General features: G+C 40.9%; 1 protein-coding gene across 3 annotated transcripts in view; it reads left to right on the forward strand.

Moving 5' to 3' along the window:
- The window catches only part of LOC135912075 (palmitoyltransferase ZDHHC11-like), a 70,522-nt gene that overhangs the window by 21,466 nt on the left and 34,757 nt on the right, over positions 1-14,299 (forward strand). For all 3 annotated transcript variants that reach the window (XM_065444459.1, XM_065444458.1, XM_065444461.2), the window contains 2 exons: positions 2,996-3,111; positions 11,012-11,137. In XM_065444459.1, coding sequence (XP_065300531.1) covers positions 2,996-3,111; positions 11,012-11,137 — 242 coding nt within the window. The remainder of the gene's footprint in view (positions 1-2,995; positions 3,112-11,011; positions 11,138-14,299) is intronic.

Genomic DNA, 14,299 nt, shown 5'->3' on the forward strand with positions numbered 1-14,299 from the left:
TTCTATTCAGCAACAATGCAGACGAGTTACAACAAATGATTGAGGACCCTAACAGAGAGAGTGTCAGAGTGGGGGTGAAGATTAATATGCAGAAGAACAAAGGTAATGATGAATAGCCGGGCAAAGGAACAAGAGTTCAGGATCAACAGTCAGCCTCTAGAGTCTGTGACAGAGTACGTTTACCTAGGTCAATTAATCGCAGGGAACCCTGATCATGAGAAGGAAATTCTTAGAAGAATAAAAATGGGTTGTATCGCATGCGGCAGACATTGTCAGCTCCTGACTGGAAGGTTACCATTATCATTGAAGAGGAAGATGTATAATCAGTGCATTTTACTGGTGCTGACATATGAAGCAGAGACTTGGAGACTGACAACAAAGCTTGAGAACAAGTTAAAGGGACACTAAAGTGAAAAATGATTTTTTCTGCATCAGTAAATTACTGGTCTACAATACCAAAAACACCACTCTTACAACGATAAGACGTTTGGTAAGCGAGAACAAGCGCAGGAACGAAATACGGGTGGCGACGCCTACTTGAGTTCCCGCACCTGGGGGCTGTGACGTCATGGATTTTGATGGCATCTTCTAGGGCCTACTAATTATATACAGTGGTACAGATTGACTACATTGTGTTCTAAAGGAACCAAATATTAAACATGGCAAGTTTCGGGAACCTTTATTCAGCCAACGCGGCCCAAATGCGAAAACATACTTTGGGATCCCTGACGTCACGCTGACGTACCGGCGCTGGGGTTTTGGCGCGAAATTCAAATACTGATACTTGGACCTTCATTTTCTCATCTAATAATCAAATTATTTTTTTATGACTATCTGTAGGGTTCTCAAACAATACTCCATTAGTCTAAACTGATTTATTGTTTCCCTTTAGTGTCCCTTTAAGGAGCGCGCAAAGAGCGATGCAATGAAGAATGCTAGGCATAACCTTGAGAGACAGAAAGAGAGCAGCTTGCATCAGAGAGCAAACAGGTATAGCTGATATTGTAAGTGACATTAAGAGAAAAAAATGCCACTGGGCAGGTCATGTAATGTGCAGCTTAGATAACCGTTGGACCGTTAGGGTTACAGAATGGGTACCAAGAGAAGGGAAGCGCAGTAGAAGACGGCAGAAGACTAGGTGGAGCGATGAAATTCGGAAATTTGCGTGTGCTAGTTAGAATCGTTTGGCGCAGGACAGGGGTAATTGGAGATCGCAGGGAGAGGCCTTCGTCCTGCAGTGGACATAAAGCAGGATGATAATGATAGTGATGATGATCAGCTACACAATGTGTGACCAGCATTGATTCTTATGCTTTTTGGGTAATGTCCTCGCCATAATTATCAGCCTGTATAGGCACCTCAAGGATCTCTTGGAATAATTGTTTCTGTGGCATCAGGCCTGCAGGTTTCTATGTTTCTATGCTGACATAGCTGTTTATGTACACAAAACACCATTTGCATCTTGCGTCGCTAACGGATTTGCCTCCTTTAAGTTTGATCTGAGCCTTTTGCAGAACAGAGTAGCAGGCGTCATTTAGAGCTGCTGAAATTCGACTAAACTGATTTAGTAGGAGTGTACGAATAGTAGTTTTTGAGACCAAATTGAATATGAATCGATTTGTATCAGAAACGAATCCAATTAACTATAGAAAATTTTTTTCAAATAGTTTACGAATAATATACAGCCTTCTTACCAGCAGCATTAAACAATTTTCTCGTCATGGTATTGATGACACTAGAAATCTCCTGTCATTAACTGCAGGTAATTACACTGCACATAATTTTTAAAGCACAAATGGAGCCGTAAGAATAACTAAAACTTCGTTTGCAAACTCGGCGCTTTTCTGAGCATACGTGGTCGTGCAATACCATAATAAGTTCAGAAATGAAGCCTTCTGGCCCAAATAACATTTGTGTATGCCTTCACACCCAAACCAGAAATGCAAGTCATCTGCAGCGATGACAGAGCGAGTGAAAAAAAGAAATGCCCTTTTTCTCTATTCGAATGGTCACAGCAGATGGTGCCACTATTGTATCAAATATGTTGCATTGAAATGCCTTCATATTTAATATGACAGTAGGACACATGTGCTGCATCTGTATATAGTATCCAAACAATACCCACTGCCTATTGCCATGTCTAAACAAAATTTTATTTTCGACTGATTGTGGTTTTACCTATTAAGCCCAGCTCCCTGAGCAACAGTGTGTTCTGGTACAGTACTCTTGCATACTGATTCCTTTCAATACTTTCATCGTTTTTTTTCTCTGCGTTCTGCATATCTTGAAAACGCTTTCCTTGAAGGTCTCGTTTCACTTTTGGAGATTGCAAGGGGCGAGATACAAGTGGTATCAGAAGAATGAGGTAGCCTTGTCATCTCATTTTTGTGGGGAAATGCTGCATGTTCAATGCTATGTGGAAGGGAGTGTTGTCACCGTGCACAAGCCACTTGCCTGTGCTCCACAAAACGAGGCATTTTGTTCGAACTGCATCATGCAACTGCTTCCTTGGGCACTTCAATGTAAAAATGCTGGTTCACTTTTTGACATTGTGATAAACGTTCAAAATGAAGAATCTTACTGATATAAAAAAAATTTCCCAAGGTGGAATAGAACATGATGCACACATGTTTTTTGACGTCCGCCATTGCAAAACCAGCACGGTTGGTGCCAGAGGCTAAAAAGAAAGCAATGCACTGAGCATACAATCTTTCACACAAGGACACTGCTTGGCCAAATTATGGAAACGATAGTGTAGTATGTGCTCTTGCATCACTCGTGGGTGTTAACTCTCCTTCCACCTGTATAAAAAAATTCTCGTCACTTTTGGGTCCCACCCTCTAATACTATGAGGTGTATCTAGTTGACTTGGTTATGATGTGTAGTTGTATAAATGAAAGTTCTGGGTTTTGTGGATATTGCTTTAAGTGGATGCTAGACTGCTTTCTGGATGTGTGTGAGTGTATGCACATTGACTTATATTTCTTTTCTTTAGGTACTTTGCCATATGCGTAGCGAGCGCTCTGATGGCCTGCCTTCTGACTTTCCTGGTGTCTGCTGGGCTTATTGTGGCATACTTTGCTAAAAGTAGCCTATTTAACCACCCTGCAGGTAAGTGAAGAGTGAACACTTCACTTATGTGATTGGTAACGAGTTGGCCACAGATAAATAAAATAAAGCCATGAATGGAGACATCTGACAGAAATATGTCTGGTTAGCGACTAACTTGCAAAAATTAAAGAGTGGGAACTTGATTAAAACTTCCTGGAAAGGCTCCGGCAACATGACAGTGGCATAGGAATGTTTGACTGCCAGCCAAGTGCATGATTTCAACATTTCTTTTGGTGATTTCTGCATTGTCAACTTTGAGGCAAACCTCTTTAGGTTACTTCTCATAGAATCGCAGTACATTTAGGGGATCTCTAGAAACATCAACCATTCAGCAGGGTGTTGCCCAGGGTACTTACAGGGGCCTTTGTTGTGCCGTGGGAAATAAACATGCCCAAGCCTGCCACTGCAGAAAATAGCTGGCTTATTATGGTGTCATTAACTCTTTCCCTACCGCAAAAAACGGGGGGAGAATTTTACCTAATTTACCGGAATTTTTTTTGGCTCACTTTGTAGAGCTTTTTTTCCTGAATAAAATGGCACTATTTCAATTCAATGGGCATCCTTCATTTCACAAATTGTGTAAAGAAGATAATTTGAAGGAGGCTTCACTGCATGACTGTTGTGTCTTGTAGAAAAGCATTTGGGGCTCAATACACTATGAAAAAAGAGAATACGAAGAAAAAGTAGCCTGAAGGGTGCAAAAACATACACATGAATAGTGGCTACTTTTCCGCAGCTCCTAAAGCAGGCCGTCTTCGCATGGTAGACTCACGGGCAGCTGCAAGGTCCTGTGGTCCATCCACAAAATCGTCATCAGACTCCTCAGATGAGAACACATCACTTTCCGTTTCCATGCAAAAGCCTACAGAGCTGTCATTTAATGATGAGTCCTCAAAATAATTTCCTTTATGTGCGCTTTCATTGCCTTGTTTCAACGAGGGAGCTATACTTTATGCGGGTATGTAAGAGGCAGTATAATGAAAGGTGAGGCACAAATGGCACAACATAGACAAGTGTGGTCATCTAGTGTCAGGAATCACAACTAGATTTAATGGGACAAGTATAGTTGTCATAGGTTCACTGTGTGACAAATATTTGTTTATGTCTATAGTCGTCATTGGTTACATTGGTACAAGATTTCATGACGACTATGCTCGTCAACAGGAGGTAAAGGGTTAATGAAGCAAGGACATTCGGAAAGTATATGAGCTTAGAACACAAGCCAATGAATAGCTTAATTACGTTGGTGTGCTAATTTGCAGGGCAGAACATAGTACAAAAGGACAGTAAAAAAAATGAAACATGAGAAAAAACTACCAAATGCAGTCTTATTATGCAAGCTTTTCTTTTTCTTTTTTCTCCACAAGTGCACCTTGTGGCATAATTCAAATGAAGATGTAAAGGCCTGTTTCCTGGATGAAATCCAGGAGCAGCCAGCACAAACAACCATGCATTCATTGGCGAAGGTCACTTGAATGCTCAAGATATTGGCTGAATCTGCATAGGTGGCAGGCTTGGAAAGCTCAGAATTCTTAACGAATAAGAAAAGTGAATGCACATATCTAGTGGGCAAGTGAGCAACTTGTGATAATGTGTGCTACAACAAGAAAATAAGGTAGCCTAGAGGCATTTCTCAGTCTTGTAAGTATTTTGCACATATCTAGTGCACTTGGGCAACTTGTGATGATGTGTGCTACAAGAAAGTAAGGTAGCCTAGAGGCAATCGTCAGTGTTGTATCTTGCACATATCTAGTGCACTTGGGCAACTTGTGACAATGTGTGCTAGAACAAGTAAGGAAGCCTAGAGGCATTTGTCAGTCTTGTGAGTATCTGTCGTTTTTAAGTGTCTTCTTTTCAAGTAACTGGTTTTCTTCTGAACGAAGAGAACTGAGGGGCTCAATTTTCGTTAGCTGCAACCATATGAAGCCAATAGGTATTCTTGGCTTCAGTATCTGTTGTCTTCATATGGTTGTGGTTTTCTTGTTGTATGAAAAAAATAATTTTTAGTTGCAAATAGGTAAAATTTTCAAGAATGGTCATTCCATTCTTTTTTCTTCTAGTGCAGTGTAATTTTTAGCAATATAGTTCTTACAAGCAGGTTGTGCCTAACATGCCTTATATTTAAGCACTATTTGCGCAAATTATGTTTTGTACCCTATCTAGAAAAAGTAAAGGAACACAATGGCAAGCACGATAAAGGCTAAACTTGTACATTACACTTTTCTAGTGCTTTTAGTTTTGTTTGGCAGAAAAAAACATATTAACAGAAAGTTGTAATTGAATTTAGAATACTTATTTGCAATTTTACTTGTGTATAAACCACAGCAGCAACATTGTTTAAACCATGAAATCTCATCTTTTATGGTTCCTGGCGCAGAATTCTGGTATATATCTTGAGAGTGCACCACAAACATATTATTTTTTTCATTACTCATGGCAGTGAGTCCTATTCCTTTCACTACTAAGTTTATGCGTTATGGATGGCAGTAAAAAAGAATGCTATCATTTATACTGACTCGTTATGTGCACTCAGAGCTCCAAACTTAAACTCCGCGTGTGAACCTCTGCTTGGTGATGTCCTAAACATGGTGGCCTGTAATAAATACAGAGGAACCATACAATTCTGCTAGGTCCCAAGCCATGTCGGGATACCAGGGAATGAAGCAGCAGATAGATTTGCATTCACGGCAGCGTACAAAGGCATAACACACACAACACTTCTGTGCAAAGACAGTATCCGAGCGATTCATAAAGCCCTGGCATCAAAGTGGCAACTAGAATGGGACTCTTGCATGAATAACCAGTTACACACAACAAAACCCCTGCTTGGTGAGTGGAAGTCGTGCAGTCACCAGCAACACTTCTATGATGTGATCCTATGTCGACTTTGAATTGGCATACATGCCTGACGCACAATTTTCTACTTCGAAACGAAAACCCACCAACTTGCGAGAATTGCCATGAACCACTTACAGTAATGCACATTATGACATGTCCACATACTGAAACACAGAGATGGAAGCTTTTACAAAATCTCTACAACTTACACATACCTTTACACCCCGCCTCAATACTGGGAGATGATCCATTCGTGCCTTTCACTGACTTGTTGAACTTTTTAGAAGAAACTGTTTTTTTACACAGGCTATAAAGTAATGCAACTTTTGCTGCGTAACGTTTGATTTCTTTATATCTAATGGCCGGTGCAGCATGGCCTTAGTTGATTTTGCTCCATTATACCCGAATTAACCAACTTCCACTACTGACATAGTTTGCAGTTTTTGATAGCGAAAATGGATTGCATGTGCTACTGCATAGCTTCTTATTTAATGATAGCATAGCAACCTTGATTCTCAAGAAAGGCAGTCTGCAAGGAAATTAATCTTCACAAACTGAGTAATGCAAAAGTTTAAGTGAGTTGGTGGTTACGATTCATTTCATCTTATACCACTGAACACGGGACAAGGGCAGCATGTGTTCGTCCTTACTCTCTAGTCCCTTGTCTCATATGAAGTGCTATGGGCCTTATGCACTGCATATTTGAGCCAGCAATACAGTGCTGCCTCCCTTCAGTTGTGGCAAGAATATGAGGTGATTGCAATACATCGTCATGTTGTAGGTATCATGGTGCGTCTTAGTTGAAAGTGGTATGTCTGGTGAATAAAATATTACGACAGAGCATTCTTTGCTTGTAAATCTAACAGCAGCTCCGGAAATGCAGCCAGCAATCTTTAAAAAAATGTTTTATATTTCTGTAGAACTCGTAAATGTGATTACATTTGACAGCAATTTATCCAAGTACGTGGCACATATTCTTCCAGTGGTGAGTGTGAGTGCCATTTAAGCACAGAAATGTGCACTAACATGTGGTTTTCATAGAAAAGAGTAGTAATGCTCTGTGCACCCTGTTTGCTAAAGTGACGTTGATCACTGTGGTAGTGTGAACAGCATATTTTCATCTTGAATGAAGAGAATGGACAGTGCTTCACATTTTTGTTAGTTGGAGTGAAATAGACCTCAGGTTTATCATTTTCGACAGGATTGTTTCCTTAGTTTAATTTTAGTAGTGGCAGTCAGTGCAAAGCATGTGTGATGTGCAGTTTCTTTAAGTACACGATAGTTGGAGCAGATTACTATACAGTCAACGTTCCATTTTTCGGACTCCCTAGGAATCGTGAAAATGTCTGAAAAATCGAGCAGTCCAAAAAAATTTATGTATGCCTTTAACTGCCCTCAAGGACTGAAATTGCCACAGTCAAATCCAAAATAGCTTTAAAAGCCTGCCAGTACAATTATTAGGCGTCTCGGTGCTTGTACTGTGACAGGAGACGACAGGAGATGCTATACTTGACTGCGTAACTCCGCTGTATGGCGTCGAAGCTGACTTTTGTGCATCGGCATTATGCAACACTTTAGACCCTTGCTTGATTTGCACGCTTCAACACCAATGGCAGGGATGACAATAGCAGAGTCAGCACCATTGTCAACAGCGCAGATTTTTTGAAACACAGCACCAAACAGCAGGAAGCTTGATAGCAGATGTCGAAGCAGCTAGGCTTAAAGACAACACAAAACAACTACTATGACTGCCAGCAGATCAGCATGCAAGAGTGCCGATTCGAGGCTGCGAAATAATCATAATGGTGGCGATGGTGGCTTCAATTAATGTTGTTTTGGACCTGCAGTCATGGCGAAAAGCTTGAAAAATCGGATGGTGAAGCATTTCAGCGTCCGAAATTTCAGACTGCCTTGTACATTGACTCTACTGGGTCCCTGAAAGATTCCTGAAAGGCTTTGAGAAAAGAAAAATGGACTTGATGGCTATAACTAAAATAAATCACCTAGTGCAAGAATAAGAAAACAAACTGCTAACCTGAATAGTCATCACCTGAGCCAATTGCAGAGGCAGTTGAATTTCCTTGTCGAAATGCAGTGACTATGACTTCAGTCAGCAAATGCCAGATTTCACAGCAGTCTAAGAAATCGGTCTAAGAAAGAGCGTCACAATGGAACAGAAGGAGCTATGTAAAGGCTGTCACATCAACTCGCATGTTGCACATGCCAAAGATTCTTTTGTAGTATTAAAAATTTCATCGCATGCATGGCCGTGTAGCAGTTCTGCAGGCCGCAAAGCTGTCTTCTTATTTCCATGTTTACAATTGTGCACCCTATTAGGTATGTACGACAATAACAGATATAATGAAGTAATTTTCGGCTCCCCTTTCAGCTTCATTATAACGAGGTTCGAGTGTAATTTCTTTCAGAAAGTTTTTGTTACCATTTTGAGTGAAAAGGAGCCTGTGACTGTCTTTGACATGGGGCTCTTTCTGGTTGTCACTCAATAGACGAGGCACATGAAACCCAGATGATGTCTAACTGGCTCATTGTTTCCAAATTTCTCAGCATTTCATCACAGTCCACACGGGCTACCCTTTCCTCAAAAAGTTGTCGAATTGTCAAAGGATAGTTTCCATGAACCACCATGTCGCCCTTGTGACATGGTTATTGCATGTTTTAGCAGGCTTGATGTCATTTCGTAGGTGGGCGAATTAATATGTCTGCACATAATAGGCACCACTGATTCTCTCACAGGACCTGACCTCGTGCCCAACATACTAGGACATTAAAAAAATTCAATATACTGTAGAAATTTGTACCTTCTTTACTTGCATAATGAGCGCACTTTTTTTCTGTAAAACTGAAGTTGGGCGATGTGTTTAATATGTGGTGTAAATTTTATGGGATCTTTTTTAAAAGACCAAAAATTGGAGATTAAGATGTTAATGATTAAAAACACGTCTTAGATAACTTAGCTTTGCAGCAAATATGGACGTCCATTATTTTGTGGGCCTCCGTGAGGCTGAAGTTGGGGGTGTGATTATTGTGGAAGGGAAAAAAATTCTAATTTTTAAGTGCAAAGTTGGTGGTGCACTTATGTGAGTGCGTTCATATTGCCAGTAAATACAGTGATTAATTTTAGAAAGGTGTAGATACATTTCTTTTTTAAAAAGCCTCCTCTACCAGTGTACTGCTCCCAGCATTTTTTCCACTTTCTGAAGATTCTTAAAACTTATTCTCACAATTTATAGTTATTTTGTTCATTTTCCTGGATGTATGCTTTGGGAAGTACGTCCTTTCGAGTTATCTTAAGTCTAGGGGACTGGAAAAGCCCTGTTTGAAGAAAGGCATCCAAAAGGTGAGGCATGAGCCAGTACATCGTAGTCCTGCATTCCTTAAAATTTCTAACAGCTTACAACACTACATTTGGCTCATGCAGACATCTCTGTGCATAGTCAAGCAACGGGGAAACACTCTGTAAAAGTTTCAAGGCTTGCAGCAAAACTTCACACAAAAGTGTTCTTCCAATGCCCTTATCTTTGCTGTCTGAAATTTGACAAATGCTTTTTACTTGTTCCTAGTTCAGTGGTTGTAGTTTGGTAACTAATGCTCATGATACTGTAGAAACAGTATCTAAATTACAGGGCTGCCACTAAATGTTGCTAGAATGTGATGTGCTAGGGCTACTAGCTACCATGTTTACTAGTATATAAAAGTACTAATTTAAAAAGCTTAATATGTTTTTAAACAACCGTCTGGTTTAACCCAAGACCCTCTCATCCACTTTGTGTTGTTGGTGTGTTTCTTAAAGGGGCCCTGAATCTCCTCTTTAACTAGTCATAGAATGGCAATCGCCTGCCCCAAAAATGGCTTGAATCATTCAAGTATAAGTGGAACGTAGTTATTGCACCTATGCACTTCTTTATCTCCCCTTTCATCTCCACTAGCACGCTGTAAGCTACACAGGGGGAATAGCAAAGGGGCAAGGCCCCTGCCAAAAGTTGGGCATTTTCCACTTTTTTTTTTGTCATTGTTGTTTTTTCTTAATGGCACTTTCTCGACTTGAGAGCTTGGGCCACTGATTTATATTGTGTCACTATATGCGTGTCACCTACAAGACCAATCAGAGCATGTGGTTGTCGGAGTATTTCGCCAGCGAGAGGGCTCGTTGCAGCACCCTGTTGCAGATGCGGTATCTATGCTACAAAGCAGACACAGCTGTACGCAACTGTCATGTGTATAGTGGAACACAAAATGTTTGCTATGTGCATGACAGGGCTGGAGTGCACACTCGTGTTCGCACGCCCTGCACCAGCTTTGTCCTGCACCAGCCTGACCAACACATAGTAGCCGAATCCAGATTGCGCATTTTGGAGCGGTATCATTAACTCAACATGGAGTAATGCCTATCAAGGCGTCTAGCCAGGAGTGAGCGCGAGCTCTTGCTCGCGAGGTGCCGCAGGCACAAGGCATGTATAAGCGAGCTAGCCCGCACAGGCAAGCATATTTGTGGTCTAGGAGATGATGATATGCATTGGTGAGTACTGTGCCATAGCTGACTCAGTGTGAGTTAACAGACCGACTCAGGCACATAATGTTTTGATGTTGCAGTCTATTCATGGTTGGTGCTGTTTGTGCCACTAAAATATCACTTTTTTTTCTTTTTTGTACACGGATTACTGTGCTCATTACAGGAAACATATATGAAGGAATAACTCTCCTAATGAGATTACAGCAATGCCCCAGGTAAACAAACACAGGCTGTAGGCAAAGCTTTCACGCAGCTGAAGACTAGATAGCATCAGGAATTCGAGTAATGGTACTCCTTATGATTGGAGAGCAAGGCATACATAGATGGTAAAGTTAAATTTGAATGTTAGATAGGGAATGAAGAATGGCGAAAAGCAATGTGAAGCCATATGAGGTTAAAATAGGGGGAAGTTTGGCCTGCCTGTGCACATAGATTTAATCGTATACTTTTTACATGCAGAGTCCATAAAGTGAGGTGAATTTTACAAGCTCCTGTATGTGCAGTAAAGACAAGTTATGCTTGCTTTTACAGGTTTATTTTATGTGTTTGTGCCAGTAGACAAGACCGTCTGGCTCCTTATGGTGGAAATATGTGCAGCACTCTCACTCCTTGCTATTGCCCTTCTAAGCCACTTACTTGGTTTTCATTTGTTTCTTGGTAAGTATTTGCCTTTATTGCTGCTATTGAGTTTCTGCTTACGTACAAATTGCATGTAAATTTTGTTGTGCAGGAGCAACTTAACAGATTCTAGAGGAATCTAAAATATAAAGAATATAGTCTTCGCCTTCAAATTTTACATTGTTGTTTCATTTATGGCTGGTCAGCTGGATTATCAGACAATTTCTTGCCTTTGAACCACATACTTAGGTAAGAAGCCAAGGTACCTTTCTCGGCATGTGGCGGTAGTGTTGCCACCCACCAGTCAGGTTCACTCCCTACTTCTACCTGCCTACCACTTGATTATGCACTGTGGGTATAGGTATGGTGGTGGTTCGTGACATGTAGTGCAAACAGGGTGCCACTTGAATATTTTCTTCACACAGTGTACACTGTCTGTGTCGCGTATACAGCAGTGTGATATATACTGACATGCACCCAATAAATGCAGTGCACTTGCGATTATTGTTGACCATGGCCCAACAAAAAGTACATATTAATGGAAACAAGGTACTGCACACATGAAATATCATAAGAAGCCAACATCACTTGTACTTACTGATTGAACTACTTGTATTTATTAATTGAATTAAAGAAATGATAAATTAATGGAAATGGAAGTGGATGAAAAAACAACTTGCCACAGGTGGGGAACGATTCCAAGTCTTCAAATTACGTGTACAATCCTCTAACCAATTGAGCTACTGCAGTGCCATTTTCCCGTCCACTTTCTGGGGTATTTATGCTTTACTACTAAAACTAACCCCAAGAGTGTTAACCAGTGCCACCACTCGCAAACCTTGGCGACGTATGTGGAACATCCTTTGGGCCGCAGGCATCACGAGTACACGATCTTTTTTGGGAGGTTGGGGGGGGGGGGGGGGTTGGGGTGAAGGCAACTGGTCAATAAACCCACACATGCTACCTGAAGGCATCAATGTTGCCAGATTCCAGACCCTCATTACATGAAAGTAGCCCGTATGCATGAAAGTAACTTGATCTGACAGTGGGGGTGACGCATCTAGGTATCACATTTACAGCCCAGTTGAAAGTAATCTTCAATTACTTGCAGCAACAGTAGGCCAAGTAGATCAACTGTAAAATACTTCTGGCATGTCTCCGTGTACAAGAAGTGGTTAGAGAGAGAGAGACAGAGGGATTGTGAAGAGCGAGAGCTGCTATTTTCTGCAACCATAAGGCCAGGTAGATCAACGGTAAAATACTTCTGGCATGTCTCCGTGTACAAGAAGTGGTTAGAGAGAGAGAGACAGAGAGGGATTGTGAAGAGGGAGAGCTGCTATTTTCTGCAACCCATTAGGGAGTATGGCTCAGCACCCTGGGGAAGGGGAGGGAGACATATAGAAAATAGAGAAAGTCGAGGCAGTTGCAGAGCCCTTGTGCCGATTGAGGCATCGCAGTGGTTCAGTATTGCTGAGGAAAAGAGCCTTCCCATGACACAGCACTTAAAATCACTTGGTATATACATCAGCCGACTTATTTTTCGGGCCTCTCGGGGACTGCAAAAGTGTCTGAAAAGTCAGTCTGTCCGTTCAGTGTTAGCAAAAACAGTACTCTCTCAGTTGCACAACATGTACAAATGCAATTTTGAGCATAATTAGTGAAATTGACTCATTTCATGCTATGAGAATTGTCTGAAAAGAGGGTAGTTTGGGGAAGTTTTCTAAAGTTTTCTGCCAGAGGCTGTGTCTTGGAGTGATGGGTTTGAAGAATAATCAGAGAGCCAGTGTATTGTCAGCTTTTCTTGCCTGGCTATCACTGTACAGTATGCTTTTCTTTGTCTTCACCCACATTGCAGTGCTTCTTATCAGTACTGATGCATTGAAGTTGCCTGCACACATTTCTACTTTTTGCACTATGTAGTTGAAACATTTGTGTATCTGTGTCAAGGCATTTGTGTAAGCATTCTGTGTATCAGTCCCATAGAGGGAAAAGCAAGATTTTCTTTTTTATGCTGTGAATCAAGCAATAAATACACTGCAGTCTGTTTATATTCATGTTAACAAAATTATCATAAGCCTACTTATGGCCACTACAGTATGAGGGCCTCTACCAGCGATTTCTAATTGCCCCTGTCTTGTGCAAATTTCCTCATTTCATCACGGCACCTAGTTCTCTGCCGTTCTTGACTGCACTTCCCTCCTCTTGGCACCCTTTCTGTAACTCCATCAGACCGCAAGTTATCTGCCCTATGCATCACATGGCCTACCCAACTCCATTTCTTCCTCTTAATGTCAAATAGAATATTGGCTACCCCCATTTCCTCTCCAATCCACTTTGCTGTCTTCTTATTTCTTAAAGTTCCACCTATCCTTTTTCGTTCCATAGCTCATTGTACAGTCCTTAATTTATTATGAAGCTTTTAATTAACCTCCAAGTTTCTGTCCCATGTGTTAGCATTGATAGAATGCAATGATAATGCACTGTTCTTTTCAAGGATAGCGGTAAGCTGCTCGTCATGACTTTGTAATGCGTGCCATATGCGCTCCGACCCATTTTTATTCTTCTGTAAATTTCTTCTCGTGTTCAGGATCCCCTTTGTGTAGATGGTCTATATAAACATACTCTCGCACTGAATCTAAAAGCCGACTGTCAATCACGAATTATAGTTCCAGGCTGTTCAACATTACCTTGGTCTTCTGCATATCAATCGTGTAATTCTACTCTTACACGTTGTCAGCTAAGGAACTGAATCATGTGTTTCAAGTCATATCCAGTGTTGTTGAACAGAATAAATGTCATCTACAAACTGCAAGTTGCTCAGATATTCACTGTTGATAATCTGTCCCATTCTCGCAGGTTGAATGCGTCTTCTGAGCATGCAGTGAATAGCATTGGAGAGATTGTGTCTTCTTGCCTTATTCCTTTCCTGATAGGTATTTTTCTACTTTTCCTGTGAAGAATTAAGGTAGCTGTGGAATCTTTAGAGATATTTGCTAATATGTTCACTTATGCTTCCTGTACTACATGTGATGCTGTTCAAAACAGGATGTTTGGTTATTTGAGAAATGAAAGGTGATTGCACCTGATGCACCATAATAGTGACTGTAAGAAAACAGTGCGCATATAGTGTTGTGTTCATTGAAGGGGTTAAGCACTGCAGCACTACACATTGGTTTAAAAAAATGGATAATGAAACAAGGT

Source organism: Dermacentor albipictus, chromosome 1, assembly GCF_038994185.2.
Source record: "Dermacentor albipictus isolate Rhodes 1998 colony chromosome 1, USDA_Dalb.pri_finalv2, whole genome shotgun sequence".
Classification (NCBI taxonomy): domain Eukaryota; kingdom Metazoa; phylum Arthropoda; class Arachnida; order Ixodida; family Ixodidae; genus Dermacentor; species Dermacentor albipictus.